The sequence below is a fragment of the Callorhinus ursinus genome, unplaced genomic scaffold, assembly GCF_003265705.2.
Source record: "Callorhinus ursinus isolate GAN/ISIS: 27379988/994484 unplaced genomic scaffold, GSC_fseal_2.0 scaffold27, whole genome shotgun sequence".
Taxonomy (NCBI): Eukaryota; Metazoa; Chordata; class Mammalia; order Carnivora; family Otariidae; genus Callorhinus; species Callorhinus ursinus.
Window position 1 is genome coordinate 3020821 of NW_027397089.1, and position 11679 is coordinate 3032499.

The 11679-nt window shown below is 37.6% G+C and overlaps 1 protein-coding gene across 3 annotated transcripts in view; it reads left to right on the top strand.

Moving 5' to 3' along the window:
- PKP2 (plakophilin 2) overlaps positions 1-11450 on the top strand; it is a 95617-nt gene extending 84167 nt beyond the window's left edge. For all 3 annotated transcript variants that reach the window (XM_025879548.2, XM_073877720.1, XM_073877719.1), the window contains exons 11-13: positions 6494-6683; positions 9748-9835; positions 9980-11450. In XM_025879548.2, the coding sequence (XP_025735333.1) occupies positions 6494-6683; positions 9748-9835; positions 9980-10048 (347 nt within the window). In that variant the 3' untranslated portion in view covers positions 10049-11450. The remainder of the gene's footprint in view (positions 1-6493; positions 6684-9747; positions 9836-9979) is intronic.
- Positions 11451-11679: the final 229 nt, after the last annotated feature.

Consider the following 11679-nt stretch of genomic DNA (forward strand, 5'->3'; position numbering starts at 1 on the left):
CTTTCTTTTTTTTTTTTTAATATATATATAAACCCTCTATTTAATTCTTCAGTTGAGCAGAAAATGGCCTTAGCAGAGACAAGATGTTTTTTGCATTTCACTATACTTAATGTTTATTTTCTTTGTTTGCCTACTTTGAGCGAGTTCTGGCTTTGATACATTACATCTGAAATTTTCTTGGCTCACCTTGGTAATTATAATAATTACACTTTTTTTCATCTTAATTTTTAATGGCTTAACAATTTGACTTCTCATCCCATATTTGTCACTTTTAACCAGAAGCTAGGTAAATGGAAAATCATTGTTTTGGATGATTTTATTAAAGAACAACTTCAATTGTTTTTAAAAGACATATGCTCATTTTAAAAATTCAAGCAATTAAGAAAAGCACCACAAATAAAGCAAAAGTACTTTCTCTTACCACTCAGAAAACAACCATTGTTAACCTTAGTTGAATATTATTCCAGACATCTCTTTGTGTCTATGGACATAAAAGTTTAGACAAACAGAAAGATAAATGATATTAAAATTGGAACATATTACATCTAGTGGCTAATCATTAGAGTTAGTTTTAACAAAAGCAACTAAATGATATAGAATCACTGAACTTTGGATAAATTTGTCACTACATTTCAGGCATGTTTTAGAGACTGTGGTAATGTGTACTCAAGTTTGTCTCAGTCCTGATTTCCAACTCTTGGCCAAACCTAGAAAAATGTCTTGATTGCCCCTGCAGCAACATTAGTCTCCTCGATCTCTAAAATTTCCTCTTTTGCAACATGCATATGACATGTGTGTAACATGTATAACATATATTTTTGTCACTAGCCTGTAAAAACATAAAATGGAAAGAAACAAAGAAAGGAAAGAAGAAGGGGAAGGAAGGGAGAGACGGAAAGAGAGGGAAGTTTCTATTCCAATGTCTGTATTCCAGTTTGTCATTTTAGTGGTCCTCTTAATTAAAGTGCCATGTAAATTGTAGGTGATGCCCACTCAACATTATAGGGAGGACCAGTGTTTTGTTAAATAGGTCTGGCCTTCTCCTTTATTATGGAGTAGGTCCAAAGGACCATTATGGTACAGTCACATCAGGATTTATTATAACCAGCCTGATCCAAATCCTCTCACTAATGAAGTACTTTGCACTAAAAGTCTAGTTTTGTTCAATTTATTTTATGGAGCCTATTATTGTAGTGGGGTTTTATCCATAAAATTCTAATGAGATCATCTTTATTAGATTCTTTGCAATTTTTAAAATTTTAATTCTAGTGTAGTTAACATGCAGTGTTACATTCGTTTCAGGTGTACAATGTGGTCATTCAACAATTCTATACAGTATTCAGTGCTCATCACAGTATGTGTACTCTTAATCCCCTTCACCTGTTTCATGCATCACCCCCCCCCAACCTACCTCCCCTCTGATAAATATCACTTTGTTCTCTATAGTTAAGAGTCTGTTTTTTGGATTGCCTTTTTTTTCCCCTTTGTTTGTTTATTTTGTTTCTTAAATTCTACATATGAGGGGCACCTGGGTGGCTCAGTCAGTTAAGTACCTGCCTTCGGCTCAGGTCATGATCCTGGGGTCCTGGGATCGAGCCCCATATCAGGCTCCCTGTTCAACAGGGAGACTGCTCCTCCTCTCCTTCAGCTGTACCCCCTGCTTGTGCTCTCTCTATCTCTCGAATAAATAAAATCTTTTTTAAAAAAATCGACATATGAGTGAAATCATATGGTATTTGTCTTTCCCTGAGTGACTTATTTCACTTAGTGTCACGCTTTCTAGCTCCAACCATGTTGTTGCAAATGACAAGATTTCATTCTTTTTTTACTTTTTTATTTTATTTTTTTTAAAGATATTATTTATTTATTTGACAGAGAGACAGAGAGCACAGGTAGGCAGAGGGGCAGGCAGAGGGAAAGGGAGAAGCAGGCTCTCTGCTGAGCAGGGAGCCCGATGGAGGGCTCCATCCCAGGACCCTGGGATCCTGACCTGAGCCGAAAGCAGTCGCTTAACCGACTGAGCCACCCAGGTGCCCCTTCATTCTTTTTTTAATGGCTGAATAATATTCCATATAATGCATACACACACACACACACACACACACACACACACACACACCACACTTTCTTTATCTACTCATCTATCCATGGACACTTGGGCTGCTTCCATAATTTGGCTACTGTAAATAATGCTGCAGTAAACATAGTGGTGGATATATCCCTTTGAATTTGTGTTTTTGTATTCTTTGGGTAAATACCCAGTAGTGCAATTACTAGATGGTAGGGTAGTCCTATTTTTAATTTTTTGAAGAATTTCCATATGTCTTCCACAGTGGCTGCACCACTGTGTTTTCATTCGCACCAACAGTGCAATGAGGGTTCCTTTTTTTCCATATTCTTGCCAACACTTGTTGTTTCTTGAGTTTTTTTGGGTTTTTTTGTTGTTTTTTTTTAAGCCATCTGACAGGTGTGAGGTGGTATCTCATTGTGGCTTTGATCTGCATTTTCTTGATGATAAGTGGTAATGAGCATCTTTTCATGTGTCTGTTGGCCATCTGTCTTCTTTGGAGAAACATCTGTTCTTCTCATTTTTTAATTGGATTATTTGTTTTATGGGTGTTGAGTTGTATAAGTTCTTCATATATTTTGGATAATAACCCTTTATCAGATATGTCATTTGCAACTGTCTCCTTCCATTCAGTAGGTTATCTTTTAGTTTTGCTAGTTGTTTTTTGCTGAACAGAAGCTTTTTCATTTGATATAGTCCCAATAGTTTACTTTTGCTTTGTTTCCTTTGCCTCAATAGACAGATCTAGAAAAATGTTGCTACAGTCGATGTCAGAGAAATTACTGCCTGTGCTCTTTTCTAGGAATTTTATGGTTTGAGTTCTCACACTGAGGTCCTTAATCGATCTTATTTTTGCATATGGTGTAAGGAAGTGGTCCAGTTTCATTCTTTTGCATGTTGCTGTCCAGTTTTCCCAACACCATTTGTTGAAGAGACTGGTATTTTCCCATAGCATATTCTTACCTCCCTTGTCAAAGATTAATTGACCATATAATTATGGGTTTACTTCTCTGTAGCCCCATGCTTTCATAAGATGATCCCCTGATAAAGCTTCTCTCATTTCAAAGACAGTATCAAGAAGAGGCTTCTGCAAGATAAATGCAATTTTTAAATTCCAAATCAGCTTTATGTCAGATATGTAATTTGAGTGACAGGACCCATCTTGATTCAAAGTATTCATAGCCAGGAATAAATGAAAATCAGTTTGAAATACATGAATCTCATTTTCATGAGAGACTTCTAGACTAAAACTTTCCATATGCTGACCTGGAATGAAATCCTCACATATTACTCAGATTTACAGAAATAAACTTAAAACTTATGTTTTGTTGGGGTGCCTGGGTGGCTCAGTTGGTTAAGCATCTGCCTTCGGGTCAGGTCATGATCCCAGGGTCCTGGAATTGAGCCCTGTGTTGGGCTCCCTGCTCAGTGGGGAGTCTGTTTCTCCTTCTGCCCCTCACCCTGGCTCATGCACGCACACTGTCTCTCTCAAATAAATGAATAAAATCTTTTTTAAAAGCTTATATTTTCTTACAAATTTAAAGATAGGCACACTTGGTATGGTGACAGAATAATAGATCTCATGCAGAAGACAACGGATCTGCGTCCTACAATGCCAATTCGTCACACACACCACCTTGGCTAGTCATCCAGTCACTACCTCACAGTGTTTTTACAAGGATCAGATAAAATAGTGTATTTATAAGGAAGTATTTGGAGACATCTTTAGATTCTCAGTTCCCATTTATTTCCATAGTTACAAATGTAACTAATCATCCAACTAATGTCTTAACTTTTTAAGGCATTGAATTTAAAGATTAAATAAAATCTCCCTCAACAATATGACATTGAGCTCTAACCCTCCAATATGATGATAAGGCCTTTAATTTTATATTTCACTATTAAAGATCCCATTTTAATTGTCCCAGAATAAATATATTTATCCAGGCCCAGTTATGTGCATATGTATGTATGCATACATACATATGCTCTTTTTTTTTTTAAAGATCTTATTTATTTATTTGACAGTCAAAGCGCGAGAAGGAACACAAGCAGGGGGAATGGGAGAGGGAGAAGCAGGCTTCCCGCCGAGCAGGGAGCCCGACGCGGGGCTCGATCCCAGGACCCTGGGACCATGACCTGAGCCGAAGGCAGACGCTTAACGACTGAGCCACCCAGGCGCCCCTACATATGCTCTTTCTTCTCAGGCTTCTTTTGCATATTTTCCTTCCTAATGTTATGTGTATGCAATTATGCATGTATATATATTACCAACTCCTTGAAGTAGATACTATTATTTCCCCATTTTACACATTAGGAAAATGCAGCGTGGAGAGGTTAAGTAGCTTGCCCAGACCACACAGCCGCTGAGTGGCAGAGACAGGAGTGAAACTGAAGAAGTGTGACTTCAGAGGCTGAGCTCTGAGCTCTGAACACTGGGCCATGATGTTTCAATGAGAGTTAAAGCCAGAGTTCAGGTCTTTGAGCAGAAGGTGTGTCTTTCCTGTCAATCATGTCCACGTATTATCAAAAGATGATAGTTGCTCAGTTCCTTTTATTGCATCCCTCTCCGTTTTAGGGATAGCAATTGATGCTGGAAGTCCAGAAATGAATATGATAATTGTCTTCAAGGAACCCATAGCCCCCTTTGGAATTCAGACAGGCCCATGACTAATTACAATGCAGTGCCCTAGAGAGGAGTGCAGTTCATCGTCACACATAAACTGAGATGAAGAAACAATAAAATTAGGCAGAAATATTTGTTATACAACCATGATAAACACAACACTAAAGAGTTGTGAGGAGCAGTAGGAGCATGCTCTCAATCATTTAAGAAGAGTCCAAAGTAGTAAGAGAAAAAGAAGAAAACATACATGAAAAGAATTATTGCAAAAAATCCAGTATAAATTCATATTGCCTAAAATATATTTGACAATTTATAATCAAATCATCAAATATTAATACCTCTTTTGTTACCACAAAAAAAGCCAAATTAAAACCCTACAATCAAGAACTTACATATAGGGTGAAAACATAAATTTGAAATAGTGGGGTTTTTTTCTTTTTTAAATAATAGTATTATTTGGGGGCACCTGGGTGGCTCAGTCATTAAGCGTCTGCCTTCGGCTCGGGTCATGGTCCCAGGGTCCTGGGATCGAGTCCCACATCGGGCTCCCTGCTCCGCGGGAGGCCTGCTTCTCCCTCTCCCACTCCCCCTGCTTGTGTTCCCTCTCTCGCTGTGTCTCTCTCTGTCAAATAAATAAAATCTTTAAAAAATAAATAAATAAATAAATAATAGTATTATTTGTACATTGAAGAAACTAAGCAGTACAGATAATTTTTTAAGACTTTTTAAGTGACCATCAATAGTATTGTAGAAAAACAAGTCCTATTAATATTTTAATGTATTTCTTCTCAGGTTTCTTTTGAATATTTTTTTCCAAATGTTATATATTCTTTATAAATAACTGTACTGAATTTTCCCACAGAATACTAACATAAGTATTTTCTTGTTATACATGTTTCATAAATATTTTGGGGATGCATAATCTTTGCAGATGTGTTTTAGATAATCATATTCCTATTGAATTATTTAGGCTTTTTATAATTTTTTACTTATAAAAGCCTCTGCATAAAGCTTTTTCAGTTTTTAAAGTAATGTCTTTAGGATGAATTTCCAGAAGTGGAATTACTGAATAAAGGATGTGAAAATTTTTTTTAATTCTTCACACTTCTGTCAAATTGTCATTGTCATTTCTATCAAAAGATTTCCAATGTACTGAGCACAGAATATCATCTTTTTGGGGGCACCTGGGTGGCTAAGTTGGTTGAGCATCCAGCTCTTGATTTCAGCTCAGGTCATTCTCTCAGGGTCATGGGATCGAGCCCCACATTGGACTCCATGCTCAGCAGAGAGTCTGCTGGAGATTCTCCCTCTCCCTCTGCCCCTCTCCCCACTCACAGGCATGTGTACCTACATGTGCTCTCTCCCTCTCAAATAAATCTTAAAAAAAAAAAATATCTTTTTAAGGATCTTTTTTAAATTTGAGTATCAGAGATTACATCTTTCCATATGTTCATTAACCGGTTGTGTTTCTTTTTAAAATGTTCTTTACCAGGGTGCCTGGGTGGCTCAGTCAGTTAAGCATCTGCCTTCGGCTCAGGTCATGATCTCAGGATGCTGGGATCGAGCCCCACATCACGCTCCCTGCTCCGCGGGAAGCCTGCTTCTCCCTCTCCCACTCCCCCTGCTTGTGTTCCCTCTCTCGCTGTCTCTCTCTCTCTCTCTCTCTCTCTCTCTCTCTCTCTCTCTCTGTCAAATAAATAAATAAAATCTTAAAAAAAAATGTTCTTCACCCAAAATGTATTGGGATCTTGAGATTAAGGAACAGTCCTAATCAAGTGTTGATTTTTTTCATTTTGTAGCCAAAGAAACTCTACCAGATCTGGTTTCCATAATTCCTGACACAGTCCCGAGTACTGATCTTCTTACTGAGACGACAGCCTCTGCCTGCTACACTCTGAACAATATAATCCAAAATAGTTACCAGAATGCACGGGATCTGCTAAACACTGGAGGCCTGCAGAAAATCATGACCATCAGCTCAGGCGATGTGTAAGTCCTGTAGTATCTGCCTGTTGGCTTTCTGCTCATTCCTCACCACCACTCCCATATGTAAATCTAGTTTTGAACGTCGACACATTGAGTGCCAGGGGTATTATGGCCAAAAAACAAGATTGTAAAGTTGGGCCAGATCTTCTGGTTCAATCCTTGATAATCAAGCAAGTGAAAAACTGAATTCTCCAAGCCAAATAGTTGCCCATTCACTTCTAAAATATCCAGGTAGTCCAACTCAATAGTTTCCCTGGGTAGTACACTCCAGCCTTTTATCAACTTAATGAATTAATTTATTTCCCAGAGCCACAGCTGTGAATCAAAACCAGCAAAACGTAGGCAAAGTAGGAGCCCTACGGACAAGGACTGCCCCTTTCCCCACTTAGATCTGGAGTCAGTGTCACCCCAGGTGGCTTAGAAGAAGCAGGGATAATACAAGAAGTAGGAGGCAACATAATCAGAAATTCTTGCTTTCTCGGTTTTCTCTATCACATCTCTTCCATCTCTTATTCCCTTTTGAGAATAGAAGGTCTAATGTATAGAAGTCATCCTACATCCCTATTTCTGTGTCTTTAATTTTTCCCCACTTAAAAAAAAAAAAGGTGATAAAGAGAATGAAAAACCTTGTGTAACAAAATTATTACTATTAGTTAATTTAGAGACATGGAATCCAAAGAGGGCATCTTTTTCTCTTTATACAATTCTGAATTGTTTGACTTGTTAAGTACAAGTTACTTTTGTAAACAACTAAGAAAGAGATGAAATGTTATACCCCAGTTCTAATGAGTTGTAAAGCAAATGACTTTACCCCTGGTAGACAAATGTGTGCCTGGCCGCACGGGAAAGCATAGCGGTCTCTGGTGTCCTGGAGTAAACACACATCTCCTTCCCCACAGCCCCATTCAGGCAGGCCCTTATACTTTGCAGCCCCACTCTGGCAGACCTCATGGGGAAGGAAGACCATATTCAGAGTCAGGGTTAAAAGGAGCACTGGTTGGAATGTCAGGTCACCAAGTCAGAATATTCACCTGCCCCCAGAGTCTGGCAGAGAGCGGTTGCTCGATCTCTATGGAAAGATTGAATGATTGCTGTAGAATAGAAATGACTATTTCAAGTAGTCATCCATGCTTATAAGCAAATCGCTGTAAGACCATATGATTTTAATTATTTGAGTATTCAGGCATCAGAAGTGCATGAGAATATGCCCTCACTTTTGGAAACTTCTTATAGCTTAGTAACATATGGGGATGTGCTACTCTTCTTTTTTGCCCTGAGTGTCCATTTGCCCTGTCTCAAAAAAAAAAAAAAAAAAAAAATCAAAAGGAGCGTCTACCAGTCGTGCCGCTATTCCTTCCTTGCTAGAGTGTTGTATAGCCGACCTGTAATTTAGGGGCTAGCCTGGAAATTAGTTGCCATTTATAGCATTTTTTTCTTTGAATAAATGATTTCCAAGTGCCAAACAACCAACTTATAAAGAAACTGTGATATAAAACCCTTGAAATTCAAAAACATTTTCCAATTTTAAATATTAGAGACCCATAGCTTTCATGGCTTTATTAGTATTTCAGTATTAGCAGGTGACTTTGAAAAGTCCATGAAGTACAAAAAAAAAATCTGTAAAGTGCTAATTCGACTTACTCTTAGTGCAAGGCTGGCATGGAAGAGAAAGGCTTTTAGCTAATGAATGAACTCAAGATGTGCTTTTCCATACAGTATTGCATTTTTTATTCATGGTTGCCTGTTTATAACCTCCTATGATATGAAAAATTAAATCTTTGTTTCTTGTTAAAAGAAAAAATCCAGCTGTGTGCTAGTTCAGGTGATGGAAGAGAAAGAATTCTGAGAAACCATAGATCCTTAGCCAGAAATAGGATGTTTTAGGACAAACTTCTTGTTTTGTTTTTTATTTAAATTCAATTTAGTTAACATATACTGTATTATTAGTTTCGGGGGTAGAATTCAGTGACTCATCAGTTGCATATAACACCCAGTGCTCATTACTTCAGTGCCCTCCTTTAATGCCCATCACCCGGTTACCTCATCCCCACCACTCACCTTGTTTTAGGACAAATTTAAAAGCAAAACATCAAAAACTAAGTATAGTGTCGGGGCACGTGGCTGGCTCAGTGAGTGGAACATGTGACTTTTGATCTCAGGGTTGTGAGTTTGAGCCCTACGTTGGGTTTAGAGATTACTTAAAAAATAAGAGGCGCCTGGGTGGCTCAGCTGGTTAAGAGTCTGCCTTTGGCTCAGGTCATGATCCCAGGGTCCTGGGTTCCAGCCCCATGTCAGCCTCCTGCTCCACGGGGAGTCTCCTCCCTCTGCCCCTCCTCCTCTCTCTGTCTCTCACTCTCTCTCAAATAAATAAATAAATAAATAAAATCTTTTTAAAAAATTGAAGAAAAAAACTAAATATAGTGTCCAATTCTGTAGTGACTTGGATTTATAACAGGAGTGCATTTCCATTCACTTTATACAAAAACAAAGAAATTTTGAAGCTATTTTAACAAATATTTCAACAAGAATTTATTATATTAGCTTGAAAATATTACTCTTACACTCGTAGAGTCACTAAGTCTAGGAGGTAGATATATTTTTCAGTCATGCTTTCCTGAATTTGTATTCTACATATATGCATTATAAATGTACAAATACATTTCTGTTCTATAGTGTATATATACATATTTAATTTTATTTATTTGTAATACAAAATAAATGTAAATAGTGTATATAAATATACAAATTGTATTCTATAAATCAAGGATCTATGAAATCTAAGGATATATTCCTTATAAATATCAGGAATATGCTCTATAAACTATTTGTTGGCCTGTGCTGGTGGTTTTAAAAGATTTTTTTTAATAATTTTTTTTTTTTTTAAACCCATTGTGGCCCCTGGCCTTCAAGGCTCACCATCTAATTCTCTTGTCACGGTGAGTGGCCTGACTTAGTGGATGGCCACGGAGCAACAGCAGTTAAAGAAGATGTATGGAACGTCCAAAGACAGCACCCAGAAGCCTGACACGTTCTCACTGATCTCGGAATGCCTTTGTCCTTTTTTCAGCTATGCCTCCAACAAAGCAAGTAGAGCTGCTTCTGTTCTCCTCTATTCTCTGTGGACGCACACGGAGCTCCATAATGCCTACAAGAAGGTAAGAACGCTAAAAAGGTATGGGTTGCAGTTAACAACCAGATCACAATGTCCTGCTTGTCTGCCCCTGGCGAGACATCACTCAGAACTCCATTTTCTTGTGTGAAAATGTTACCTTTCACATTTCTGTTTGCTTGCTCCAAAGGCTCAGCTGAAGAAGACAGATTTTGTCAACAGCCGGACTACCAAAGCCTACCACTCCCTTAAAGACTGAGGAAAATGAAAAATCACGCTCTCAGAAATCTCAACCTCACCGTTCTCGGCCACAAAAAATCTCCAAAGGAAAACACCTATTTTTCTACTTCCCCGCCCAAGAAACCTCAAAAAAGCATGCCCTGTTTCTTAGCCTTTTCTATTTCCAAGGTCCCTAGAATCCAGAAAACAAATACGCAGAATATAATTTTATTAGTCTTCTAAAAAACTTTTGCAAGTTTGCTCCCAGTAGACACTGGCAACAGGCTCGCTTCCGCCCTCCACAGATTGTGGTCCTTATGACCTGGGCTTATGGTGCAGGGGCCTTCCGGAACGAAAATGTGAATTCATGTGGAATGAACATTAGCACCAAGTAAGGAAGGAGGTGGTTGTCTTACTAGGATTTTAAAAGTTTTATTTACGTTTATATTCCTTTTCTGGTTTCCATGTTTTGTCACTCATACGCACATTGCTTCGCCTTTGAGCCACGAGTGTACTGTTCTGCAGTGTTGAAACAGAATGGAAACGACAAGAAATATTTGCAGAGTTATCCAGGAGAAAATTTAATGACAAAATTATATGTTTGTTTACTTTGTGCTTGTTTTTATCCTCTTGAATTTTTTTCTCTGATGTGAAATGAACTTAAGAAATTTAGATCACGGAGCATGCGTGACTCTAAGAAAATGGAATAGAAATGAAGCGATCACAGCAAATTTAAAAATCTTTTCACAGACAAAGGAGACTATGGTTATGAAATTCAATGTTCCCTCTAACACTGGGTAAGTATGAGTCTTGCTCAAGGAAATACCTGCCCTGTGACAATACCATGAAAAGCAAATCTCTTCTGAATAGTAGGACTCAATGGGATCTATTGCCTGGACTTTTTCAGCAACTTCTGTGGGCTGGTAGAAAAATGGACTCTACACTCTTCAGCTAGAAAAGGAACCAGAACCTCTCAAACTGCCGCGTGAGCCCAGGGCACTGAAAATACAGCTCATTTTAATGAATTACATATCAATCAGCTGAACTTTGTCCAACATTTAAAAAATAGCACAGAGCCTCTCAATCTCATGTGATCTTCCTCAAGCCATTATTTTAAGTCAAGGAAATTCTAGAGCAAAAAAAAAATGAAGACATTATGTTGAGGAAAAATATGTCAAGGCCACCCAGAAATTATATGAGAAATACTAATATTGAAAAGTTGACATCATCTGCTGAAGCGAATCTATATCAAGTGTTCTTTTAACTGAGCTGTGATTAATACCATTTACATAAAATTAGTCTTCTCAACTACAGTTGTTACATTTTGCTTTTTTTTTTAATCTGACAATGTTTGCTATAAGAAAATAAGAAGGAAAAAATCCTTCAGCTCCTTTTCACCAGAACAGTGTAATAGAAAAATAAATTCCCATTTTCAATTTGAATGTGTACTTAAGTCTTTATTATATTTAGAAGATAAAATTCTTTGAATTTTAAGAGCTTGTTGGAGAAGATTTAGGTTACTAACCTAGTTCAAAATGAAATTAGTTAGATACCAATTTTTAAATACTGAAGAGAGAAATCATCTCTTTTTCTAGAATTTTGATGAATAACGTTTGGAACATTTTTATTCCTCCAGGTAACTGATGGATGTTCAAGAAGCTTCTGTGTTTT